The 27,671-nt window shown below is 44.2% G+C and overlaps 1 protein-coding gene across 4 annotated transcripts in view; it reads right to left on the reverse strand.

Annotated features, from left to right (window-relative positions):
- Nucleotides 1-14,445, reverse strand: part of ACOX2 (acyl-CoA oxidase 2) — a 31,689-nt gene extending 17,244 nt beyond the window's left edge. For 2 of the 4 annotated variants that reach the window (XM_048859345.2, XM_048859349.2), the window contains exons 1-9: nt 14,327-14,445; nt 12,417-12,585; nt 9,566-9,728; nt 6,387-6,538; nt 5,389-5,496; nt 3,257-3,376; nt 2,569-2,684; nt 1,572-1,744; nt 98-260 (exon numbers count right to left, since the gene is read on the reverse strand). In XM_048859345.2, the coding sequence (XP_048715302.1) occupies nt 98-260; nt 1,572-1,744; nt 2,569-2,684; nt 3,257-3,376; nt 5,389-5,496; nt 6,387-6,538; nt 9,566-9,728; nt 12,417-12,585; nt 14,327-14,344 (1,182 nt within the window). In that variant the 5' untranslated portion in view covers nt 14,345-14,445. Of the gene's footprint in view, nt 1-97; nt 261-1,571; nt 1,745-2,568; nt 2,685-3,256; nt 3,377-5,388; nt 5,497-6,386; nt 6,539-9,565; nt 9,729-12,416; nt 12,586-13,441; nt 13,523-14,322 lie in introns of those variants that run through there. The other 2 variants (XM_048859346.2, XM_048859348.2) reach the window with 2 other exon arrangements.
- Nucleotides 14,446-27,671: the final 13,226 nt, after the last annotated feature.

Below are 27,671 nucleotides of genomic sequence, written 5' to 3' on the forward strand. Positions count from 1 at the left end.
GGGTGCTTTGTAAATTATTTGTGAGATCTAGGGATTAAAATGCACAGTGTGTGCAAATAATGGTAATGATTATTTTATTATTTTTGTTGCAAATTACCTCAGGTAGTGAATCAAAATTCCCCTGTTTGATCTCGGTGTATCCTTTGTTGTAGAACTCATTCACAAAGGCATTCATGAAATGAAAGGCATAGGCTGTTGCTAGCAGAGGTAGTAGCTTCTGTTGCTGAGTCTGGTAGTCTAGGATTTTTGCCTCTGGGTCACTGTAGGAAGATGATTTCTGATTATAAAGTATGGAAGGCTGTGGACAGCAATTATTATTAGTTTAGTTTGAAATGCCTTTGTAATCTAAGGAGCCCAAAGTATTTTTGCTTTGCAAGCAGGCTCCTCTGGTCTGAAAGCAGCTCACAAACTGACCAACTCCTGCCAATGTTTCTGTAATAAAGGCACAGAAGGTTAAAGGTGCTTCAGCAAAATTTCTTCTTCAACTGGGGGAAAGAATAATCGAAAATAGAAGTGGAAAAGCCCTAGCAACAGCAACAACTTCATTACACAGAGACACACACTTACAGATTGTCTGGTGTTATTATCAGTATTAATAGTCCAATCCAAATGGTCAAACTTCAAAAGCTCTCTTGAATACAGAATGTGTACTTTTTAATGTGCATTGTTAAAGATGATAAAAGTATATAATACCTATCCTTTGGGTCAAACACTGCATTTCTTATGAAAATATTTGGACCTTACTGCTTTTTTTAATAGTCTAATTTATTCTTCACTTTTTTCTGTGTTTAGTTTTTGCCCAAAATTGAGCTTGCCCATGAAACTGAACTAGTCAGCTTCCTATTAGCAAACTGGTGCAGTGTTTGAGTTGCACATTTGAAGGAGACTTTGTTTTCACTGGAATTCTAAAATAAATAAATCAATCATGAAAGTATTTAAAGTTTTGGGTCTAAGTCAATTGTACAATAGCCATCTAACACAGTCATTACACAGGGACTTATAATGCTAATAAAAATTCTACAATGTAGCTATTCACTAGGGACAAAGTGGGTGAGGTAATATCTTTTACTGGACCAACTGTTGGTGAAAAAGAGAAACTTTCGAGCTACACAGAGCTCTTCTTCAGGTTTGGGAGTGACATGGCTACACCAACACTGCATTCACTAGCGAATCAGTTTAATGTCTCATCCACTAATAGAATGGGACTGAAGAAGAATTCTCTACCCCATCAGTGTTTTTTTCAAGATTCTGCTGGATTATGTAATCATGAAGGAAGGCCAATCAGGGAGAAGATAACAAGTGATCTTTCCTGGCTGTTGGGAGTATATAAAGCTTGGGTCTTATCTCAGACAGTAATTGTGAATGGGGTCTCCTGGGATTTGGCTGAAAAGTTGTTAGTGTGAATAGCGATGGAAGATGTTAATTTCCTTCCTCAAATAGAAAGGTGAATAAACTGATGACACGGTGATGAGATCACGTGTGAAAGGAGACAGGAATAAAAGCATAAAATAGAGAAGGGGGGCACAGTGTGACACTGCACCTGTCCCCCTTGTTTATCTGCATGCCATTACCTAGGGTTCAACTTGGACTGCCGGCGAACCACAGAATATCTGATGGCGATGGTGCAGGCCCTCAACAGCATGGGTATAACTTCAGTCCAAAGCATCTGAACACGTGTCACAATCATGGTCAAGTAGTTAATCTTATCAGACCCTTGTTTCACGTAGGTGCCATCCGGTAGAACCTAGACTTTGAAATACAGAGTAATAAAACAGCACCCATGGAAGGCAATAGTTGTCTTCAGTAAAATAGATGGTTCTGTGGTCATTTTGTATTGAGCAAAATGAACATGGAGCTAAATATTCCAGTATTTAAGGGATAAAGTACCCATTTTAAGATACACATGCTCTTTCTTCTGCTGACACTAATATATTTTGCCTGCATCATAATCTTTATCACAGCAGTTCCCAAACTGTGGGTTGTGACCCCAAGTGGGGTCACTCCATCAGCGGATGAGGTTGCAGCAATCCTGCATGTGTGGAGGATACCATTTTACAAAATGGTGTTCTCCACACGGCACAGCCATACGTGTGAGGTCATGCTGCATGGAAGATGCTATTTTGCTCTACAAAATGGCACCTTCCATGCAGCATGACTTCACACACACACCGTGTGTGTGGGAGGTCACACTGTGCAAAGGATGCCCTTTTGTAAAGCAATATGGCATCCTCCACGCAGCATGACCTTGCGTGTAGGGTGTGTGCAAGATCAGGCTGCATGGAGGCTGCCATTTTTAAATGGCGCCCTCCATCCTGTCTGGGGCTGCGGGAAGCAACACATCTGAAAATGGGGTCATGCAGGGCACATGTTTGGGAGCCGCTGCCCTAACCGCTAACTTGTAATTCCTGATGTACAGAGTACATTTAGGATACAGGTAAATTCCACCCTCATCTACAATTCCCAGTGAGTTCAACTGAAGTTGCATGCATATCTGAGGATAACATTTTTCCATAACTCTAGATGTTTTTGGATCTGCTTGAAGTGTTTGTGATTTAATGCATCACGTACCTGAGAGAATCTGCTCAGCATGTTTTCTCTGGGAATATTAATGTTCTGCAGCATGAGATAGCCATTGTCAATGTGTTCAAAATTCATTTTGGGACCGATGTCTCCCACAATGACCCCTAAGGAATGGGAAGATGGATCCTGTTTACTTCCATTGGAACTTTGTTTTTCTTAGTACTTCAATAGGTTTGTAGATCTAGCACAAGGTAAAATTCAACTCCCTGACCCTTCCCTTGAAGAAAACTTTTCCCAGGGTGCGAGGGAGGTAACTGAATCTCAAAGGGCTGTCTGCCTACCTTACCTATCTACTGATTTATAGGTGCTGCCTGGGGACCAGGGTTCAAATGTTAATACCAAAAATGGATACAGCAGCACAGCTAGGAGCCTTGACATTTCACAATTGAAAGTAGATTTAGGCTGAAGCTGCCAAAGGGCATTACCAATGATTCTTCAGTTAAAGGGCTTGGGGGAATTATAGCTATGCTGGGTCAATGTTTGACAATTGTAAACACTGCTTGTGACTCCCCTGAAACTTCAGGAATATCTTTATAAGTACTTGGTGCTACATTGAGACAGTTATCAGGTGTCCATGTAGAACTATTCAAAATTCCGGCCCAGTGTTTAGAAAATATGTTGAGAGTGAACTAGACAAGGTAACTGAAGCATCACTGTAGGATCTGGAGTAAATTACCTGGCACAGGTGAATGGTCACAAAGGCTGCGGATCTGCAGGATGAAGGCATGCAAACCATAGCACTTTCCTTTAATATACAACTGGGCAAAAACCACAGCGTGGGTTGCTGATCTGCCCACTAGAAGGAGAAAGAATACCAGGTTTCTCTAAGATTAGATACAATAAATGCTTTTATAGTTCAATGCAGCAGACATTGGTTCTGTTTGACGTAACACATGTAGTAGTCGATAGTGAATGGTTCCTCGAGAAAGATGTGATCTAGTGGATTGAGCAGGGACCTTGGGAGCCAGGAAGTCCCTGAGTAGTTCTCCTAGCACTGTTCATTTTCTGGATTATCTTGTGCAAATCACTTAATCCTCCTGCCTCAGTTTCCCTTTGAAATGAGGAGACTCATCTACGTAAATAGTTAATGTTCATACAGGTCCTAGAATATTTAAGATGCTATTGAAGTGTGAAGTATTTTGTAGTAATTGCCTTGGGTTCTGCAGTTGTATGTGGAACGTGCCATCCTCAAACCAAGGGGAACCTGAGACACTGGCTTGTGAGTATAGGTTCTGATACTCTGCACTTCTGTAGCTTTCCCGACATTAGTGAATTTTTCCTCTCAACATCCTGCACAGGGGGTACTGGGTGTGTTATCCCAGTGTTACAGATAAGGAAACTAGCACAAGAAATGAATGCCCTGATCCCACGGCTCCTGGTTCCATCCTTCTCTGTAATCAGAAAACTATTCCTTCCTTCCTTCCACATGCAAACTGAGGGGACAAAACCCAGTCCTTTCGCTGGTTTCTAATTTCTAAAGGTACTTTGGGAAAGCCTGCCACCTGCTGGTAGCAAACTGATCGCAGGGTTAATTGTGATCTGTGAGTACCTACGCAGGGAGAAGACATCAGCCACTTGTGATATTGGGGACTGTGGCTTTTAGGGCTGAGCTTCTCAGACAGATGCTGGTTGGGGTGTGGTGAAGCTCTTGTTAAACACAGTCAATGGAAACTGGACACAGAATAAAGCAGAGCTCTCGCAAGCACCTTAAGCACTGAATGATCACTGCACACCACAGGAGGGAGCCCTTTGCTACAGCAGGCAAAGAGTCTGTATTTCCACAGGTTTCAGAGTAACAGCCGTGTTAGTCTGTAGTCGCAAAAAGAAAAGGAGTACTTGTGGCACCTTAGAGACTAACCAATTTATTTGAGCATGAGCTTTCGTGAGCTACAGCTCACTGCATCGGATCCGATGAAGTGAGCTGTAGCTCACGAAAGCTCATGCTCAAATAAATTGGTTAGTCTCTAAGGTGCCACAAGTCCTCCTTTTCTTTTTGTATTTCCACACTGCATTTGGAGGTGTGCTTGCAGCATGTGTAGATGTACACGAGCTAGCTTCACTCGAGCTAGCAAGAGTATCAACAGCAGTGAAACCATGGTACCGCGGAGTAGCCAACCGAGTGAGTACCCAGGGTTCCAGGCAGGATTGAACTGCCCATGCTGTAGCCCATGTTACTGCAGCTTCACTGCTCTGCTACCCAAGTGTGCGAGGTTAAAGCTATCTGAGGTGTGTCTATACATGCTGCAATCACATCTCCAGTTGCCATGTCGACTTACCCAAAGGCTTAACAAGATCCAGTTGCTGGAAATTGAAGCTAGAAATTTTTAATTGGAGTTAGGGTGAAATGTTTAACAGTGGGGGATAATTAACCTCTGGAACAACTTACCAAAGGGGGTGATAAATTCACTATCACTTGAGTCTTTAAACTGAGACTGGAAGTAACTCCAAGATCTGTTTTAGTTCAACCACAAGTCACTGGGCACACAGTGTCACTTGGAGTAGAGAAGAAGGATTCCCTGCATAGCAGGAGTCACTGGGTGGATCTCTCTGGCCTGTGCTGTGCTGGAAGTCAGTCTAGATGATCATAATGGTCCCTTTTGACTTTTAAATACATGAATAAATATTTACAACAAGTGGCTCACCCAGTCACAAAGCTCAGCTTTAAAATGTAATCCTAATATGTTTTAGGGAGTAAGCAAAGGCAGCTTTGACACCCACATGCCAAGTTAAGTCGGGGAGCGGGAGGGGAGAGTGACTGAATGGTGCAGACTAGAAACACTAGAGTGTAATTCTGAGTTTGGTACTTACAGTCTCCAGGCCACCACTTCATTGCAGAGATCTTTGGTGTATTCAGTGTAAATTCCTGAGTGGAAATGTCAAAAACCGCTGTTGTCTCCAAACCCCGAAGAAATGTCCCTGCACAAAGATAAATGGACATAATCCCTCAGTATGTCAGAAGGGTCATCTGAGAGACAGACACCACATCCTTGAGGCCTCACTGAAGAAAAGTGACACAGGACCTCTGGTAGATCATTAGCTCTCCCTTCCTACCAGACCCCTTCCTCTCAGAGAAGGATCTGCCAGAGACTGTGCATTCAGTGCAGGCCCTTGCAGCTGTCTCCATAGGATATTTAAGGCTGGGCCTAACCGGTTGGCTTCTGGAGTCTTTTTACACTACCGTTTTTTTCCCTGAGTTAACTTGCAGTCGTTACACCTTTTTGGAAGCTAGTATGGACACTCCCCAAATGTTGTGGTTTACTCTCTGGCTTGGAACCCAGCCTGGTGAGTGCTACCCTAAAACCCATCTCCCAAGTGCATCTACCCTTGATGTAACCTGGCAAATCCCTCTCCCAGGAATAGAAAACGTATAACCAAATATATCCCCCCAACCAACTCCTGGGATGAGGGTGACCCTCTTGGATCCCTGTTTTCTGGCATCCAACTGCAAGTCTTCCCCTTCCACCACCTGAACTTTTCAGAATCAAAAAGCAAAGCTCAGCTTCCAGCAGACTTTCTCTGACACTCATTTTTTTCCTGCCAGCTCTATAAAGCGAGAAAGGCTTTTCCTCTTCCTTTGGGACTCCCGTGCAATCCACAGCTGAACATCTCCACAGCCTCTAAACTCAAGTCTCTGAAATTTGTTGGGTGGGAGCAGCTGATTGCCCCAAAGGGCGTCTCATGTTGTAAACAATCTTTGGCCATATCCTAAGATGAAGTCCATGAGGCTGAGCCAATTTACACCAATTGAGCATCTGGGCCAGTGTTTTTCTTCCTAAGGAAAAGCTACATTTTCTCTGTAAACTTACCATGTCCCAATTCAGTTTGAGCATAGGTTCCTATAATGTGGTATTTGTCAGCAGGTGGGATCCACTTGGCAATCTGTTCATCTGTTCCCAAAGCCAAGATACTGTTCTTAAAGACTCTGTGGACGTTAAATGCTAGGTCTCCTCCAAGTGCCCTGGAAGGAACGTACGGACAGTATTCTGCATGAGTGCTAGTTCCAAGAATATGGTTAATGCAACCGTCCCAATGCATAAGGCATTTTTAAAAAAACTTCAGCACCTACCAGTTCTGAGTTCCCATTGTTACTGACCTTTTGAATGAATTTTGTAACAGAATGCATCTACACAGGAAGTGCGAGAAAAATAATCCTTCAAAGCTGGTTCTGTTTTGTCTTTAATAGCATACCTTGCTTGAGAGTTATTTGTTTGATGATTACACCTCCCTTGTCTTTTAATTGGCAATGTGGAAAGGTGTTCTCTCTTTTCGGATCAGCTTTGTAGTATTGAACTGAGATTCTAAAAAACACCATCCAACCCCTAAACTTTCTTTGATTTTTATTAACCCTTTCTTCTCTTTTCCCCCTTTCATCTTTCCTCTTCCTTCTATTTAAATCACAACCAAAAATACTGAATATCACTGATTTCAGCTGGAACGGACTGAGCTGCATCTGCTGTCACTTAGGACTTAGACAACTTTGAACTTACCTAACTTTTTTTTAAAATGTCTAGTCAGTTCCTCTGACAACATGCCAGCCGTCTCAACTGCATGGTGCCGTCCCAGAATGGTGCATTCTAAGATTCTGCAGCCCATAGGAATTTAGATAATCTCATTTCAGTAGCACATGGTGAAAATTTCTCTTTTGTAAAATATTTAATTATTTGTATAAAATAGAAACAGTGAGAAGAAGTAGAAGGAGTCTGAAGTACCTTCCTTCTGGAGTTTCTCTTTCTACACAGAAGGTAGCTCACGTTTTGTCACATGTGGAAATCTTTGCTCAGCGGAGCTGATTAATCTATCTCCTTAGATCATTCGCAACCCCTTGTTTTACTGCAATGCCACCACAGGCACCTCTGTTAGAAACTGATGGACACCTGTTCTCTTTAATAAATGATCATCCCCTTCCTGTTATACTGGACCTTGGAGAGCTTCAAGATCATCTAGGGTGGGGCGGAAGAAATGTGTGTAAGGGAATGGTTGAAGGAAGATTGCACTGCACAGTAGTGATACACGCTTTAGCTAGCTAGCTAGGAATATACATTATTAAAAATGAATTTTCAAAACAGTTTGTAGAGATACTTGCCACTGTTTCACTATCTCTGTCATAAACATACAGCTAAGGGTAGCATAAAATCCCTCCTTTACCTGTACGGGGTTAAGAAGCTCAAATAACCTGGTTGGCACCTGACCAAAAGGACCAATAAGGGAAGAAGATCCTTTCAAATCTGTGGGGGGAGGTTTTTGTTTGTGCCCTCCTTGTTGTTCTCTCTTGGTCAGAGAGGGACCAGGGCAGGAAAAAAACATCTCCTAAAACCCTACCTGAAATAAGCATCTAAGATTACAAAAATTGTCAGTAATAGCAAGGAAATGCGTTAGATTATCTTTTGTTTTAGCTTGTGAATTTTTCCTATGCTAAGAGGGAGGTTTATTCCTGCTTTTTGTAAATTTGAAGTTGAGCCTAGAGGGGAATCCTCTGTGTTTTAAATCTTATTACCCTGTAAAATTACCTTCCATCCTGATTTTATAGAAGTGCTTCTTTTACTTTTTTCTTTATAATAAAGTTCTTCTTTTAAGAACCTGATTGGTTTTTAGTGTCATAAAAACTCAAGGGTCTGGTCTGTGCTTACTTGGTTAACCTGTTGGTTGGTATATTATTCTCAAGCTTCTCCAGGAAAGGGGGTGTAGAGGTTTGGGGGGATATTTTGGGGAAACAGGAACTCCAAGTGGTCCTTTTCCTGAATCTTTGTCTAACTCACTTGGTGGTGGCAGCAATACTGTCCAAGGACAAGGAAGGATTTGTGCCTTGGGGAAGTTTTTAACCTAAGCTGGTAGAAATAAGCTTATGGGGTCTTTCATGCACATCTGTACCCCAGAGTTCAGAGTGGGGAGGGAACCCTGACAATCTCCAGCACTGTGAGGCCCTTTGAAGAACTTGCCATGTGATTATATATGAGATGCAGTCTAGGGACTCGGTCCTCCTGCAAGGTACTCAGCCCTGTTTCAACAAAGCACTTATGCACATGCTTAACTGGAAGCACATGACTAGTCCCATTGATGTAAATGGGGAAAGGGGCCTGATGAAAGCAGATGTGGTGGGTTATCATCAGGGTGCTGATTAGTTATTTTCTTATTTTCTAGTTGGGGAAAGCCGCTGGTTATTTTGTCATTGCATTTAAAAATTCTATCAAAGGAACCCAGAGCCCAGGGTAGCAGCTTTCCTCCTTTATGCATATAGCTAAATAAATACATGAACCAAACATTTTTTATTAAAAAAATGGAACTTATCCAACAACTTTGTAAATTCCCTGCCTTTTTCATGAATTCAAAAGCTGAGCTGCAGTGACTGTTTGCAAACCACGTTGTCAGATTGTCGTACTAGTGGCCTTTCACTGGAGTAGCGTTTTATCCTACGGAAGAGACTTAAAAAGTCAGTTGGGACGGCATTCTCTGGTTTCAGCTGTGGGGATGAGAACCTTTCATGGGGAATCGGAGTTATCAGTCCAGGCCTCATGCCACCACCTCGCGGGTAAATGCTGACCTTCCACTCGCACATTTCAACTCGGAATTTTTAATGTGTTTCTGGTTGTTCTTGTGGATTGTTTAAAAGGATCATGTGAGTTGGGAGCCCGGCCTGAGTTCTTCCAGGCCACATCTGTCTTCACAAGCAGCACCCATGGGAAGGGAGTGTGAAAGGACAGTGCGAGGAAGCTGGATCTGCTGCCATTTCCAGTATGCTGAGTCACCTTTATTACTCTGCAGGAGCAGCTGTATGCTACTTCTTGAGTGGTTCCCTTGGAGTTTTATACCAATGTTTTTCTTTCCTCTGAGGCAGAGTGCTAAAGTAAAAATCTGTAGCATGCTTGTGGGGGAACCCCTGTTAATCCGTCCATTAACAGTTGCAGCCTCCAGCCTCTTAACTGGGGTGTGTGTGATTTAAGCAGATTTTTTTTTTAAAGAAAAATAATAACAATATTAAAGCCATTACCTGTAGCAGTACTTAATTTCAGGCCTGTTTTCAGTCCATCCCATTTGATGCATCTTCTCTTTGAGGTGGACAGACTTTCTGACTGCTGCTTCATACCTCTCATTCTGGCTCTGAAAGTATTGGTTTTCTCTGCTAAAGCCGGGGTCACTGTGGATAACTGCCTCTGTAAAACAGAACAGGAGAGCTCACTCTGCGATAATACAGCTTGGGGTCCTCTGCCCCAATATGATTAGTCTCTCAGCAAACCCTGAGCTGTGTTTGAAAGCAAGCTGCAGCCATGGAAAGCTTTACCACGGTGTTGGCTGCCCACAGGGAAAGCCTCACCTGGCAGAGCTCTCTGCAGATAACCCTGGTCCCAGCATCTATTTCAGGTGAGGCAGAGCTATGTGATCTACACAGGCAAGGATTCGACCTGATCAAACTCACAGAATCCCCCTCTTCCCTTCACAGCTTAATTTTAGTGATCTGTTTTCCAGCCCTCCTTCGCATGACAAGGCCAGAAACCTCCTCCAGACCACACATGCTCCCGCTCTGGCCCCCTCCTTGGCATTGGCACGGCTGTAGGCTTTGTTTGCAGCCAGGCTACCTCCAGAGTCCCGTCTGCATGGGGAGTACAAGCGGTATGTTAACCTGGTCATGACATGCTCGTTTGACATGGCTACCACACCACATTGTATTGTGTCCACACAGCCGGTGTTTCGTAACACAACCCTGTATCCAACTGTGTTTGCCTGCCCACCCATACCATGCTGCGTCACTGTCTTTGTGTCAGTGCATCCTGGGACTACCCTGGCCACTGTCCCATACTGCCTCAGCTGGGGGACAGTGCCCAGGGGACATGTGCATCATGTGGAGCAATGCACTCTGGGATCCCAGCTCTCTATGCAGCAGGGTAGGAAGGACCAGTCAAATCAGTTGCCTACTTGTAGTTAGGGAGTGTGACAGTCAGGGTCCAGACACCCCTAGGGGAGAACAGGGGTGTCAAGGTTCCTTCCCCACTCTGAACTCTAGGGTACAGATGTGGGGACCCGCATGAAAGACCCCCTAAGCTTATTCGTACCAGCTTAGGTTAAAAACTTCCCCAAGGTACAAACTTTGCCTTGTCCTTGAACCGTATGCTGCCATAACCAAGCGTTTTAAATAAAGACCAGGGAAAGAGACCACTTGGAGACGTCTTCCCCAGAAATATCCCCCCAAGCCCTACACCCCCTTTCCTGGGGAAGGCTTGATAAGAATCCTCACCAATTTGTACAGGTGAACACAGACCCAAACCCTTGGATCTTAAAAACGATGAAAAATCAATCAGGTTCTTAAAAGAAGAATTTTAATTAAAGAAAAGGTAAAAGAATCACCTCTGTAAAATCAGGATGGTAAATACCTTACAAGGTAATCAGATTCAAAACATAGAGAATCCCTCTAGGCAAAATCTTAAGTTACAAAAAGACACAAAAACAGGAATATACATTCCATCCAGCACAACTTATTTTACCAGCCATTAAACAAAAGGAAATCTAACGCATTTCTAGCTAGATTACTTACTGACTTAACAGGAGTCGTGAGGCTGCATTCCTGATCTGTTCCTGGCAGAATCATCACACAGACAGACAAACCCTTTGTTCCCCCCACTCCAGATGTGAAAGTATCTTGTCCTCTCATTGGTCATTTTGGGTCAGGTGTCAGCTAGGTTACCTTAGCTTCTTAACCCTTTACAGGTGAAAGGGTTTTGCCTCTGGCCAGGAGGGATTTTATAGCACTGTATGCAGAAAGGTGGTTACCCTTCCCTTTAGATTTATGACAAGAGGTCTGAACCCCAAAGAATAAGCAATTGAATCAACTGGTTGCATACAACGTTGTGTATCACAATATGTTGAGTACAGTCCTTTATGAAAGCTTGTAATGTTCTGAACTTGATGGTCATTGTGAAATATGTATACAGACCGGGGTTTTGAATCTATGACCTTTAGTACAATTTCGAATGCACCTCCCAGCCTAAAAAACTGCAGAGCGAAGCCAGCTAGAGACTTGATCCAGTCGGAACAGCTACAGAAGCAGATAAAGCAGGGACCTTTGGCCCTTCAGAGAACTATCGGCCATTTTGACTGGACTGTCTCTACTCTGTGCTGACTGGCTGTTTGCTCCAACCTGCTCCCTCAGGGTCGCTGCATCTCAGCTTTCCCTCCCCAGCTGCCCCTTCTACCCTGCCCTCTCTTCCCCTTCTCTTCTCTTTCCATTTAGTTTATCCCTAACCAACCGTACCACTCTTTCTCCCAAAAATCATGGAACAACCCTGCTCCCTGGCTGCTGGGGAGGGGGCGGGGGGATCCCTGGAGCTCTGAGCCCCCACGGGTGGTGGGGGCTCCAGAGCTGCCAGCCACCCCACAGCTGCCCAGCCCCTTCCCTTTTTGTCATGGGTATTTTTAGTAAAAGTCAGGGACAGGTCACAGCTTCTGTGAATTTTTCTTTGTTGCTTGTGACCTGTCCCTGACTTTTACTAAAAATACTCATGACAAAATCTTAGCTTCAGTTATATGTTTTGCCTAATTTATTGCACCCTACGAAGTCACCCAGGGATTTGGAGGAGGAAAAGTGGGGCGAAAAGTTTGGTGTAAATTTGTGTAGCTTCAGTGGTGTTAGACTGACTTACACCAGCTGAGAACCCTGGCCTCACACCTCTCTCTTTCTTAAAGCCCCTTATGACATTTTCTTTGCTTTAATTTTTTATTGCTTGATCTGAGGAGACGGTTCCTCACTGGGTATAAGAGTCACCACTGCAGAGAAGAAACAGACATAACAGGGACATGGAAATGTCTCTCTCATCCAGAAAGCATCAAGTCTTTTAAAGGCCACTCACCTACTGCCCTCCGTGTCCTGGTGTTGTCAGCACCTCCATCCAATATGGTAGTGAGCCTCTCCACACTGAAGGAGGCAGTCTGCCTTTCAGCTTGAAGGTCGGGATTCACATCTCTGCTACCAGAGCTCCTGAAATAGCCACTCCTGTTCCACTGGGCCATCTGAGATTGCTGGAATCCCAGAGAACAGATGGTATGAATTAGTCTGTCAGCCCTTGAAAACCCAGGTGAGCATCCCCTATGGCAGCATTTTCATTACCTACTTGCAAATCTAGAGCTGGTCTTACAACGAGGATGAATTATGCTTAGTTCAGTTCAGAGGACTGATGCTATTTTGCTGGATTTTTCTGATAATGTGGTGTTTTGTGCAACCAAAAGAACTGTAAAGGCACCAGCTGATTGGCTTCCACTAAGCAGATACTAACTCAGCCTGGCAAAATCCTACGTGTGCAGGGTAGGCACTTTCTTTTCCCCCAGTGAATTGGCAAATAGAATACTGTATGTTTTCTGTTACGGGCATCCATCATCAACACAAAAGGTGCAGGAGTAGATATTGTCCCCAGGCAGGTAAATTTTCATGAGAATTTAATAGAATATGCGGATCTGCATGACTGTTTAAACCCCACCATATGGCAGCATAGAATGATGATGTTTAGGACACTTGATGGCACATGGTCATCCTGGATTAGGACTCAAAATGTAAGAGTTTAAGGAAAGAGATTCCTGTTACGTTTTACTTTAAAAATTCCTATCAAAACTACTCTTCCTTCCCCATCCCCCATTCTAAAGGTCTCTGGTAGCGTTTGCATCCCAAACATTGCAGGGAATGCATAGGCATGTGTGAACACAAGCAACTGACCGGACTTCAACTGCTCCCAGAGATCCAGTTCCAGGACTGCAGCTATAGTGCATACACTGTATAGCAATTTGAAAAGCTCCCTTTACACGACCACAACATATCTGGAACAGACTCACAATTCGTCCATTACATGTTGAACGGAAAAAAGGGCCATAAACAGTCTCTTACCCTTAAAACAGAAGTTCTTCCCTTAAAACTATCCCACTCCTCTTTCTGGAGAAAGTCAGGGGGAGAAAAGGTCACTAGGTTCTGGTTTTTACCTGGTTAACGTCCCCTATCCAACATGTTGCTTATTAACCCTGACAGGTAATGACTGACCAAGAAGTAGGCTTCCTGACTACTTAACACAATTAAGCACAGTTGTAGCTGGGACGCTTTTGTTTTGTTTTTTAATGAGATGCATGTGTTGATAGTACTTTAATTTAGGATTGAGATTAAGCTGTTTAGAAGAGTTGCTGAAAAATAAGGATTTAATGACTGCAGAATCATTTAATTCAAGGGAAAGGAAAGGAAAATTGAATATGCTCTTTCAATTAATTGCAGTTATGCTCTCAGACACTCTCTGATACTTTCTAGTTCAACCACATGTCACTGATGCAGGAATCACTCAGTGAAATTCTGTATCCTGTGCATCCTAATGGTCCCGTCTGGCTTTAAAATCTGCCTACATGTAACCGTAACTCTATCCAAACGTACAATTCTATTGCTGAGTAAAAGGATCCCCAGTTCAGCCGGAGTTGATGAGAGGCTGTCTGGCTTCATAAACCTATCTGTCATTCCGAGACATTGCAATTTTCGAAGCCCTGAGCAAGATGGATCTTAACTCCTGGCATGATCTTAAGGCATTGAATTCAGGGTCCGCCTGTTATTGTCTAGGCATAGAAACGTCGCTCAAACCAGAGCTTCCCAATAAAACAAATGTAATCGACTGCCCTTGCTGTACAGTGAAAAGCAAACGTGGCAGCTTAGAGGTAACCAGTAACCATCCGCTTCATGCTCCTACTTTGGTTTAGCTGCCCTTCATTCACCATGCAAACACTCACACTCACCTACCTTCCCCTTGGCAGCCATTAGAGGGAAAGTTGCATCTCCAGTCCAGTCCCAACTTCCTCAGCAGCTGACTGCACACTCCCTTCCCCAGGACGCTCCGTGTCAGGCTTTGTCATTAACTCCTTGTTGTGCGGTGCACGCTGGCTGCTGTGCACCGCCAGTGACCTCTAGTGGGTGGCACCTCACATCTGCTCCACATCTGCAGTGAACAGAAGGGCTGACCCCAAGCACTCACAACACAGGCATCTCCCCCCAAAACTCCAGGCGGTTGATTTTTAAAAATGGTTTTGTTTTTGGTTGGCCCGCTGACTATTCACCCCTTTGGGGACACCCCAGCCCTGCAACGTGTGTGGGTGTGAGATCGTTTTGGGGTGGAAATTCAACATAAATGCGCACACACAAACACAGGCCTGCTCCTTAGCCGTGTGGCGGGGGCTCCTGTCCCTTCCCCTAGCCTGGGGGTGGCAGAGCTGTCTCTCTGTCCCCTTCCATGCCCCCCAACCCAGTCACTCTCTCCTTCCTCCAGCCTCGAGCTCCTGCCCCATCACCCCCTTCTGGCTCCCTCCGTCTCAGACCCTCACCTGCTCCCTGGCCCTCCCACTCATATTCCCTTTTCCCTCTGGCTTCTGCCACATCACCATCTCCCTCCCGCTCCCTCTCTGCCCCCCCCCAGTATTTCTCCCTGTCCTGCTCAATTCTTCCACCTTCCACAGTTCACAGATTGTAAGGCCAGGGGGGACCATTACGATCGTGCAGCAGAACACAGGCCTGCACCCCAGGGTGCTTCCCCCAGGTACTCTCTATCCCTGCCCCTTCCCGACCACATTTTCCCTTTATATCACCTCACAGGGCCGCCCTGCCTCCCGGCAGCATAGGGGCTAGCCATGTTTGCTGAGGGCCGGCAGATACACGCTCTCTCAACCCACCTACTTTGTTTGGCATATGTTGCCCTCGGAGTCTCTCTGACACACTGGCATATGACAGCTCTGGGGGCCCGAGCATGCTGCAGGCCGTGGCAGCGTGCAGCCGGTGAGGGAAAGGGAACTGTCTCTGAAGCAGTGTCGCACTCCCTACTGTGCTAGGCGGCTGAGTCTTCTCCCATTCAGGCTCTGTGTCGCAGCCACCTCTATCATGGGCTTCTGGGTGTGGTGACAATGTGGGGCAGGTGCTAGAAAATTAGCGGCATCATTAGTGAGAGCAGGAAGGCCAGACACTGTTTCAATGCCCCTGCCCCCAGTTACGTGTACAGCAAAGGCAAAGTCTGGATTGAAGGTGGGCAACAGAGCTTCGTTGAAGGGCCTCTTGCCAGTGAGAAGTTGTCCCCACTTCAGATCTCCATTGCCCCGCCCAGAAGTGGGTAGACAGGAAAGGAGGCGACAGGAAATATTGAGGGGTCACTATTTGTTTCACAAAAGCAAAAGCGTAAAGTTTTGGTTTGAACTGCATGGCAGACACGGAGATTCAACGGTTAACCATTGTTTAATGCAACAGGAGACTGTCTGAGAGCAAAGATCTGTGTGTGACTGAAGGACCCTGGAAGGCAGATTTACTCTGACAATAGAACACATAATATTTGCTTTATCCCTTGCTGTCAATAATTCACTTGAGAGTAAGGCAATTCCTAACAGAAGCAAAACAGGTTTTGATACTTTTATAGTATGCACTTGTGAAAATCCTCTTAGGCATGAAGAGTGCATTTGGGAAGACACTCAAAGGAGATTTTTGTTCAGTCCCCCTCAGACAGTTCCTAAAGGCAATGCTTCTTCGGATACCTCTTTAAAAATGGGTGTGGGCCAGGAGCTGTGTGGGTGCTTTTGCTAATTTCATTTAAAATGTTTCAGTCTTTTCAGTGAAAATGAAAACTTGCCATTTTCATGATAAAAATGTAAAAAGTTTCTCTGCAGAAATAGTGACATTTTGTCTGGGTCCTTCCTTTTCTTTCTATATGCCTTGGTATCTGAGGGAGTCTGAAAACTTGACTATTGGTTTCCTGAAAGCAATGGTGCCCTTGACATAGTTTGCTAAATTCATGGGAAAATCTGTTTCTTCATTTGAAAACTGAGAGTTACAAACAGCCCCAGGAATCTGTTACATGGACGCCTACGGGCTGAAGATAACAATGAAGTTTAGTTCTCTGCATCTTGTTCTGATTGTAACAATTACAAGAGAGATTGTAGATGTGTATGTTGGTGTCAAAAAAAGACTGAAACTGAGCATAGCTACAGAAATTACTGCCCCTCCCCCCCCCCCCAAAAGACTTGACTCCTAAAGATCAGGTTCATGTATAGATCTATTTTTTGTTTGTTTTCTTGTTGTTTTATTTTTGCCCAAATATGGTGGAATTTAGACCAAGTCAGCATTCAAATTCAAAATGGCCTCATTCCTAATAATATCCAAGACCACAGGTATAGTTTTTATTTGTGATTATTATTACAATTGCAAAGGTTAAGGGTTTCTGATTCTGTTTACACAACAGTTTTGAGATGCTGTAAGTGTGGCAAGTTTTTGAAATAACTGTATTTTTAAAATTTGCTTATAACTTAAATATATTCAAGACTTAAAGTGAATCAAAATTTGCTACCATTACAAATGACTGCTATTTAGACATTCTATATGGAGTTTTGTGAAATGTGAAACACTGATGACTTGACTGTTTGGTTAAGTAATCAGAGAGCAGTTTTCAGGAGAGATAAACCATGCAGAATCCCTGCTCTTCCCCTCAGCTCCCATACACAACCAGAAGATTCTGGTGTCACTCAAAAGTAATTTGAAATAAACATGACAGTGCATAGGTAAAGTTTTTAAAAGATGCTTATCATCCCTTTTAGTGTAAAGAAGGGGTTAGTTTTGACAGCTCTGCTATGCATTTACATACTGAAGAAACATTAGTACAGTAATTTGCCAAGCTGTACCCTAACATGATTAGAGCAAGAGTGGTTAATCCGCTGTGTTTAAGACCCAGTAGCCTGTGAATCTGCAGAAGTTCAAATCCCTCATCCAGCAATTTACCGCCATTAATAATTTTTCATTAAAAATCTAGGATTTTGTTTAAAACTTTTAAAAATATTTGTTACTGGATCCTAAAACTGGGTTTTATGCATGTTATTTAGCAGAGGCATCATACGCTATCTACCAAGATACCCAACAACAGCAAGAAGAAGAAAGCTCTCGCGAACCAGCTTCAAAAGAGCAAAGAGAACTGCGCCTTTAGAAAAATTCCCCAAGAACAGCTGTTTTGGGGGGTAGCCAGGCCATGGGTAAGTGACAGCCACACTACAAATGGTCTATAAGTGGAGGCTGAAAATGGCAACAATTTTTGTGGCAGCATTGTAATGTTTAAAGTCAAAAAGGTTTTTAGCATAATTTCCACCGAAGGCATCATTATCTGCAAATCCAGTAACGAGCTGCTTGGGTGACTGCCCCAGAAAGAGATTTTCCTGGTTACTGATGTGACTGCTGGCTGGAATATTAAATACTGTCATCCCCAGTCAGTCCCCAGGGCGCTTTGCGTTGGCTGTCATTCGAGCCGCTGCATGTCCCCAAAGGACCCCTGGAGCCGCTTTCAGACGATCCAGAAAGAGAGTCGCGGCACTAAATATGCACTTTATAATTCTGACCGGCATTCCCACTCATGAGGCAAAAAGTGTCTTCGCTATGTGTGAGTTTAATTTTCACATCCACACCGTTCAGCAGCATTTTTTCTTGAAAAATGAAATTGTGGAGTAAACCCCCTGCTACCCACACCAGCCAGGTGGTGTTCTCGTGAGTTCCCTCTGTGTCTTCCTGAAACCCTCTGGGGGACACCTGCGTAGAGAAGATTTCATTGTGGTAGTTTAAAATCAATTCTATAAAGGCTTGGTAAGGGTAAGCATTGTTGTCTGGCTGACAGCCAGCTGAGGTGGCCATGGGGCGATCCTGGCACTGTCATCAATGTCTGAACCGTCTTCTTTTGCTGTCTTGCAGCATGTGCACTGCAAAGTGTCGCTGAGGTCTAAGTGATGATCCCTGTGTCCTGAAACAAAACGTTCTCGAGGGGCATTCACCGATAAAGCAGCCGAGGTCGCACCTCACCAGAAAAGTGATTCTCAATACTGGTTAGATTAGGGGCTATTTGAAATAAATCCAGCTGGGATTCAGCACATTCTTCAGGACCGCCATGAATTAAAGCTGTGTTGTGTTTTCAACAGGGGTTCTCAAGTTTTTACTTTCTGGGGCCCCTCCAACATGCTATAAAAACTCCACGGCCCACCTGTACCACCATAACTGCTTTTCTCCATCTAAAAGCCAGGGCCAGCGTTAGGGGGTAGCAAGCAGGGCAATTTTCTAGGGCCTGCACAGGCTTCAGCTTCAGCCCCAGGTGGTGGGGTTCAGTGCCCGAGGCTTCATCCCCATGCAGTGGGCCTTCGGCTTTCTACCCTGGGCTCCAGTGAGACGACTTCTGGCCTGCTTGGCAGCCCTCCGGAAACCTGCTCGTGGCCCCCCCAGGGAGTCTATATCCCCTTTATCATGATCTATGGTCTTCTTCTTCGGACGGCTTTCACATTTGTCTGCGATGGCTTTAGGCAGCTTTCCTTTTAAAGGGCATGGGAGGGCCTATAAATGGATGCACAACGCTGCTCTTTTTCTCCTAATCACTACTAGACCAGAGCCTCCCTGTTGCATGTACTTGCCTTCCTTGTGTGTAATGGCACTAGATATGTGGGTCACTTCATTTTTGGTTATATGTTTTGCATCCATTTTCATGTGAGTCTTAATAATTTCTAGCCCCTGTCTCAGAATCAGCACAGCTTTTCTAAAAAGACTGTGGAATATCCAGTCTAACTCAGCCCCCTACATAACAGGTAATCCCTGATTATCCTAATAGGGCATAACCAGCCTGGGCCTTTTAGTAGTTCTTAAACAAAGAGGGGTCCCCATCATTTTTTATGGTCACCGTCCTTCAACTTTCCCAAAGTGCAGATGACATTGAACGATCAGCTTTCCGAACGAAATGAAATGTTTTTATTCTGGTCTGTCTTTATTTCCGTAGTGATGTGCTGCTTACTCCAACGAACATAATGCAGTTTGCCATGTATGATAGTGATACATTCATTGTTGCTGCCACAGATGTGAAAGCAACAGCGGACATAGCAGTCCCCAATTAACTGATGCCCCTTATGATTCAGGTACTCTTAGGACGTGATCTTAAAAAGGATTGTGTTCACTTTATTTTGAAACTGCCCGTCTAGACCGTTTTCCACACAGCCAGCGCGTTAGAACTGTTAACATCGGTCGGTCGCCTGCTGTGGTAACTTCGGTTGTAACTGTGTATAAAAGCCTGCCTCATGTTGCGGTACCAATAGGTGCTGTGGGATGTAAAGTACCCCCTCATCTTTCGTTTTAAAGTGCTGTTAACCCTCTCCACGACCCCCACTTTAACTTCATTATTGATAACAAAACAGTATGTGCCCGGTTGTGTTAACAAATTCTTTAAAGCTTTGTTTACAAATTCTTTTCCACAGTCCATCTATAATTTTTGACTTGATTGAAAATAGTTTTAAATGCCCTCGTCACCTCTTTTTGGTTTTATCCTTTAGGGCTTCCACCCAGGTGTATTTAGACAGGATGTCTTTCATCATTAAAATGTACTTACTACCATCATTGTGTTTAGAGCAGGGAGCTGTGTTAACCAGATCAGCCTGCTATTGTGTGTCCACATTAGACACAACCGTTTTATTTCTTTTAAACTTGATTATGGCTGGTTTATGCAGGGTGCAAGCATCTTAATGTATAAACCAGGCTGCAAGCTGCTTTCTGCTCAGAGTTTTACCTTGCTTTTTAGCAGCCTGGAATAAGGGTATCATGACTCCAACACTCCCAACCTCTCCAGGATAATAATGTATTTTCTTTAACAGCCTTGTCATTTCTGACCAATGTAACTCTAGGACTCCTGTATAGGTAAGAAAACACCGTTGGTGTTTTTTAAATACAGAGCAAGGCAGAATATTTTACATTAATATACAGAGTTTTAAAAGCAAAGTAAATAAATGGTAATATGTGGTATCTATAAACAGCTGTTGACACTCTTTGTGTTCCTCACATTGCACTTTTATTCTTAGTTCTGAAATAAAAGGTGTTTAAATTCTAATCAATATTCAGCTTTATTGTTTCTGAACCTTTAGGTCTAGGTTCTGTCTTACTTGTTTTGTGCATCACCTCTGACAGTTAAACCTGAGAAATGCATTTCTGGGTACTTGTTTTTATACATATGTAGCTAGAATGCAAGTCGCTTGGGGTCTGGGAGGAGGGAGTAGCCTGGTGTCTTTTTTTCTGTATTATCTGAGTCAGGGAGTGATGTGTTTCATCGTTATTTGCATGCTTTTTATTAATCAGAGTTAATACAGACAAGAGAACTTCCAAGTAGCCAATTTCTGCTACTTTTTCTTCTACTTGTGGAAGAGAGATGACTGAATGTTCCTTGGGTTTCTTCTGACCACAAATGGGCATTCACCAGTGAATCCATCCACTTGATCCAGCTGGGCATCAATCAAAGAGATGAATTGTCAGGTGGAACAGATGATGGTGAAGACTCCTGCAAATTAATGAAATGAATGGAAACCTACAGGCTTTGAAGAGTCAGACCTTCACTTTGCACTTGACTAGTTGTATATTTGGCCAGATAGTTTTAACCCAAGCAGAGTTAAATTTATTTTTTGTGGTAAAAGGTTGTGTATCTGACCTGTCTGCAGGAGCTGGGTATTGTACTGGTAGAACACATATGGATAATTATGTCAGTGGAAGCCGTAAAATCCTGTGGTTTAGAATAAGAGAGGAAGGAGAATGAAGAATTGAGTCTATTGACTCCTCACTCATTGCTGAGTGAATAATAGATTTTTTTTGGTTTGGTGGCAAACCAAAGAATTGGGGGGGGAAATTGTTTTGGTCAAACTGAAATGAAAGTTTTTCAGTTTTCTTGCTTGGAAAAAATAATTTCAGGTAGAATGAAATGTTTTGTTCAGTTGTCAGGTGTGTTTTTCCCATAAATTTTTTTTACAAACGTCAAAATGTTTCATTTTGAAAATGTCAAAACAAAACATTTATATTCTTTAAAAAAAATTCAGGTTTTTTTAAAATCAAAATTAGTAGTCGAATGCAACTTGAATTCAATAAACCCAAAATGACAGGGTTTGGCAAATAAGCTATTCATCCAAAAAATTTCTCCCAGCTCTAGCTGTAGAACAGATAGACAAGCTGAAAAATGAAAACTATTATTTAATATTACACTTAGGCTTGGAAGAATTCAATTTTTATTTTTTTAATAATTTTGACAGATAATATTGGTTTATTTTTATTGATGTAAATATTCACAGTTATGCAAAATTATGGAGATTAAGTATTTTTTTGTCAATTTAAATTTTACAGTTGCAGGCAATTATGGGGGGCAGACAATAATTATTTAATGACTGAGATTCAAAAAGCTCAAGCTTTATAGCCATCAAAACATGAACTGTCAACATCACATGTCAAAATATACAAAGTAAACATCTTTAAATCAAACTCTAATAAGGTCTAAGAAGCATTTTTCTTACTTTGCCTGTCTGCAAATTTCAATTATCAATGGAGATATTTTTCATCAGTTTGTGCATGTATGGTGAAATCAACATTTATTGACATTTACTGATAAAAATCTAATCCTTCCAAGCCTAATTACACTGCAGTAAAGTAATTACACTGTAGTAAGATCTCAAAGCCACAACCAGGGTAGGCTTTATAGTGCTAGGCATTGTATAAGGGTATAAATGTCTGTCCCCACCCTGAAAGAGTTTACCATCTTAAAGAAAAGGTGTAACAGGTGGACGAGACAAACAAGTGGGCTGGGGCTGGAGTGGGGTGATAGAGAAACAAATAAATATAGCCCACCAGAGGTAGTGATCGTAAGCAGTGGGGGTGACAAGTTTCGTGGCCTGGTGTTTGCAGGAGATTGTTATTACTGAGAGAGAGATATGATCACCCTTAAAACTTGCTAACTTTGCCTTAGGTACACAGATTATGCTACTTCTGACCTGCCAACATTCCCTGTGCTGACTGGAAGAACTACCACGGGGACACTGCTAATGCTGAGGTAACTAATCTGGGTATCTAGGGCAAAGCTAGCGATGGTAGTTGTTAAGGCTGACGGCTGTCTCTCTCTCTCTCTCTCTGGTTAAAATCTCCCATGAGCACCAGCGTATGAGATTTGTCATCTGCTTTACAAGTGGTTCGTCTTTGCCCTCCTCTGCCTTGGCTTGATGAGCCTGTAGACCACAGCATCTTTTAATTCTCCTTCCTCATCAAAGACCTCTCTGAACTGTGCTCCTGAGAGCGCTTCTGGGTCAAAGCAATCCAGCGAGCCAAACAGCAAAGTACCTGCGGCATCATGGTGGGCTCCGGTGGAGACTCCGTCGCTGGGTGGAACTGAGTCTGAAAGTGTGGGGCAGGGAAGAAAGAAAATTGGTGATGCTGCATTTCCCCACCCGTCACCTCTGCATTCCCAGGAGTGGCTTCACCCTGCCCCTCTCTCACACCGCAGCCATTCAAATGCCCAACCTTACCATTCATTCCTATTATGCTTCTCATTTCCCACAACCCTTCTCGTCTTTGCTCTTCAGTTTCCCTCCCCCTCCCATAATTCCTCCCTTTGCCCCACTGCAACCCTGACTGCCCCACAGTCCCCCGACTCTTCAGTTTTATAAGAGAGATAAAACAAATACAGTAAAGACAAAAAGTCCTGGCATTAATATGACGTGCCCATGCTCACCCCATCCTTCTGCCTGTTGGTCGCATCCCTTCCCCCACCCTTTGTCTGGTGTTTATCTCTTTGCATTGTAGGCTTTTAGACATGTGATCTCTGTCTTCCTTTCTTTCAGTATAGCACCCAGCACAGTTAGACCTCAGGGCCTGACTGGGGCTTCTTTGTTCTATCACAATATAAATATTAGTCATAGTTAGGGCCTGTGTCAAATATTTGGCTGAAGATGAATTGGTCCGTTTTCCAGTTGAATGCGTGATACCAAGATGGCCTGGAAATGGGGGCTGTAGAAGAATGCAAATCAATACATTATTGTGGATGATGTGAACTGGAGATTTTAATTTATTTGAATATCAGCCTGGAAAACTGGCACAGAGGACTGTGGTTCAAACATGAGTCACTGGACTCGCTACAGGAATTGTTGGATGAAATTTTACAGCCAGTGCTATGCAGGAGATGAGAGTAGATGACCATTATGGATGGTCCCATTTGGCCTTAAATCCATGAAAATGGTTGATAGTTAATAGCTTTTATTGGACCCACTGCTGTTGGCAAGAATGACGAGCTTCTGATCAGAAGACGAGCTCTGTGTGGCTCAAAAGCTCATCTCTCTCACGAGCAGAAGTTGCTCCAATAGAAGATATTACCTCACCCACCTTGTGTTGCTAATAGCCTGGGACCAACCTGGCTACAGCATCACTGCCTATGATAGTTAATAGGTCGGACTTGGTAGAAGAAATGCAAAATAACCTATTTCATTCTTTAAAATGTAGATCTAGGCATAAATATCTAGATACCTGATATTTCCCAGAGTAGTGAAGGCGCTGTAACAAGCTCCTAAAGAGATAAAAATTCAAGAACTCTTCCTTGGGAAACAAAAAGAGAGACTTTTTTTAGGTTTCAGAGTAGCAGCCATGTTAGTCTGTATCAGCAAAAAGAAAAGGAGTACTTGGGGCACCTTAGAGACTAACAAATTTATTTGAGCATAAGCTTTCGTGGGCTAAAGCCCACTTCATCAGATGCATGCAGTGGAAAATACAGTAGGAAGATATATATATACACAGAGAACATGAAAAAATGGGGATTGCTGTACCAACTCTAATGAGACTAATCAATTAAGGTGGGCTATTATTAGCAGGAGAAAAAAAAACTTTTGTAGTGTTAATCAGGATGGCCGATTTCAAACAATTGACAAGAAGGCATGAGTAGCAGTAGGGGGAAAATTAGCATGGGGAATAGTTTTTAGTTTGTGTAATGAGTCATCATGAGTCTGCTCAAATAAATTTGTTAGTCTCTAAGGTGCCCCAAGTACTCCTCGTTCTTTTTACATTTTTTTAGGTTGCTCTAGTATATATGTCAACCTGGGTGACAATGGGCAAACAAACAAAAATCCAGCTGACTTACAGCCAAGTTTACATAACAGGTCCTGACCCAAAAGGTTCTCCGGAGTGGAATCCGAGGGGAGGGGGACATGGTCACGGGAGGGGCCGTGGAACTGGATTTTCGGGTTTTGGGGGTGTTTGTAATTACTGTAAACAACCCGGACACTGGAAAAACGAGTGTCCGTGCCGGCCTAATAGCTCTGTAAACAACCAGCTAGACCCCCTGTCGGCACAGCCCGACAGTCCCCAGACTTACTTTGTCCCACAGCAATGACAGAACACCAGGAAACCTCAGGAAATTTTAGCTCCTTTACTACCTCTCACTCCCACGGGTGAATGTGTTTTGACTATTAATGATCTTTCTCTCCCTTTCCTTGTTGATACGGGAGCTTCGCTCTCTGCAGTTCGTGCTGCCGACCTGCCTGAGGTTCCCCGCTCTGAAAAAACCATATCCGCTGTGGGCATTACGGGAGTCCCAACCCCTTATCCCCTTTCAAAGCCTCTACCAGTCCAGGTTGGTCCCCTTTCCGCGGACCATGCATTCCTCCTCTTGGATTCGACTCCGGTGAACCTTTTGGGTCGGGACCTGTTATGTAAACTTGGCTGTACCATCTACTGTTCCCCGGATGGTGTCTACTTACAAATCCCTCAGTCCTCTCTGAGTGATTCTGTAGCCTCCCTGCTGTCTGAAACTCCCCTTTCCACTCCGGTTCCCTGCTGCCCATTGGTCCCGTCCCTTGAACACCTAATTTCACAGGTCCCATCCTCTCTGTGGCCAATCCACCCATCTGAAGTGGGCCATTTACATATTGACCCCGTCTGCATTATTGTTGATTCCTCCAAACCTCTGCCTTGCCTGTCTCAGTATCCTATAAACCCCAAAGCAGAGGCTGGAATTGCTCCAGTCATGACTGCCCTGCGGGAACAAGGCATTATTATCCCCTGCTCCAGCCACTGTAACACCCCTATCCTCCCAGTTCGAAAAGCTGATGGTAAATCATGGCGGTTTGTTCAGGATCTTCGGGCCATTAACCGCATTGTCATACCTGCCTTTCCCGTTATCCCTAACCCAGTGACGATTCTGGCTTCTATCCCACCAGATGCAACTCATTTTACTGTTGTTGATTTGTGCTCTGCCTTCTTTTCTGTCCCAGTTCACCCTGACTCCCAGTTCCTGTTTGCCTTTTCTTACAAGGGGCAACAGTACACATGGACCACACTGCCCCAGGAGTCCCATATTTTTCCCAAGCATTAGCCCGAGACCTTGGTGACCTTGTTTTCCCGTCCAGGTCCACTCTAGTCCAATATGTAGATGATCTACTCCTCTGTTCCCCTTCATTGTTTGCCTCTGAAACTGACTCTTTAGTGCTCCTTACTGCCCTAGCAAATAAGGGTCACAAAGCTTCTCGCTGTAAACTACAATTCTGTCAAGCTTCTGTCACATACCTTGGCTTTCTCCTCTCCCAGGATTCCCATGCACTTTCTCCCACCCGTGTCCAAGCTATCCTTAGCTTTCCCCGACCCCGCGCCCCACGCCAGGTCCGGAAGTTTTTAGGCATGGCTGGATTTTGCAGACAATGGATTCCCCAATATGCCTCCCTTGCAAAACCTCTCCAGGAACTCACTCGATTCTCTGTGCCTGATCCCATGCCATGGCCCCCTGAGGCCAATTCTGCCTTTGTTTCCCTCAAACAGGGTTTGGCTTCTGCCCCTGCCTTAGGGCTGCCTGACTATTCTAAGCCTTTTACCCTTTTCTGCCACGAACAATCTGGGTGTGTGCTTGGAGTTCTCACTCAGCTGCACGGGGAAAAGAACCGCCCAGTGGCTTATTTCTCTGCCACTTGAGACCCTGTTGCCCAAGGCTTACCCCCCCGCCTGCGTGCTGTGGCTGCTGCAGGGCGCCTAGTCAAAATGTCTGAGTCCCTTGTTCTCCGCTCTCCTCTTACCCTCCTGGTCCCTCACTGACCTCGCCCTGCTCCAAGACTCTGCCCCAGAAACCGAGAGAGAATCCTGGGTTGCCCAAGGTTGCTCTCTACATCCCGATTCCTTTTGGCGCTCGCCTACTGGCACCTTTGTAGCCCCCCTTTCACTCTACCCACCTCTGGCCGCCCTGCTACACGGTGTTTCGCATGTCGGAAAGGAGGGGATGGTCTCTGCTGTAACTAAGACAGGATGGTGGGCCCCCCATTTTAGCTCTTTTGCAGCCCGCCACTGTGCAGCCTGTACCATTTGCCAAAGCCATAATATTTACAGGTAAACCTGTAAAAGTGGCCCAGGGGTTCCGGGGCCTGCCTCAAGCACCGTTCTTGCACAAATGCCTAAGTGTCAACAATATGAATTGATATTGGTTATGGTATGTTTATTCTCCGGTTGGATTGAAGCCTTTCCTTGTCGCAAGGCTGACTCGCTGTCTGTTGCCAAATGTTTGTTAAATCATATTATGCCTGCCAAGGGAATTCCTGCTGTTCTGTCCAGTGATCGGGGTGCACATTTTACTGGACAACTTGTTCAACACCTGGACCGTATATCGCACATCAAACACCTGTTGCACTGTGCCTACCACCCACAGAGTGCAGGGGCAGTTGACAGACGAAATGGTGCACTTAAGAATAAGCTTGCTAAAATTTGTGACTCTACAGGATTAAGCTGGCCAGTAGCTCTTATGGACACGAGATCCACTCCATCCCAAAGGCATAAATTAAGTCCCTTTGAAATTGTTATGGGACGCCCTATGCGAGCTATGACGACCATTACTCCCGTTCCAGATTTGAACTTGACTCACAGTGCGCTCCTTCAGTTTTGCAAGGGACTAATGCAAGCTGTAAGTCACTTCCATTCACAGGTTCGAGTCGCCTGGCCCACAGAACCCACCTCCGACACTTGCCACAACCTTGAGCCAGGTGATTGGGTCTACATATGGCGCCATCATCGAAAGCATGCCTTGGAGCCCCGGTGGAAGAGTCCTCATCAGGTACTGCTTACTACACGGACGGCTGTTAAACCATCTGGCATCGCAGTGTGGATACATGCTTCACAGTGTAAGAACCATCCCCAGAGAACTAATCATCACCTCAGAACAACGCAGAGTCAATTTTGACTCCAGAAGACGATGTAGAGGAACGGTCTGCAATACCTTACAATCTACACCCTCGTAAGGGTTGCCAGAAGCAGGCAACGAACAAAAAAAAGCAGTAGCAAG

Source organism: Caretta caretta, chromosome 7 (genome assembly GCF_965140235.1).
Source record: "Caretta caretta isolate rCarCar2 chromosome 7, rCarCar1.hap1, whole genome shotgun sequence".
Taxonomy (NCBI): domain Eukaryota; kingdom Metazoa; phylum Chordata; order Testudines; family Cheloniidae; genus Caretta; species Caretta caretta.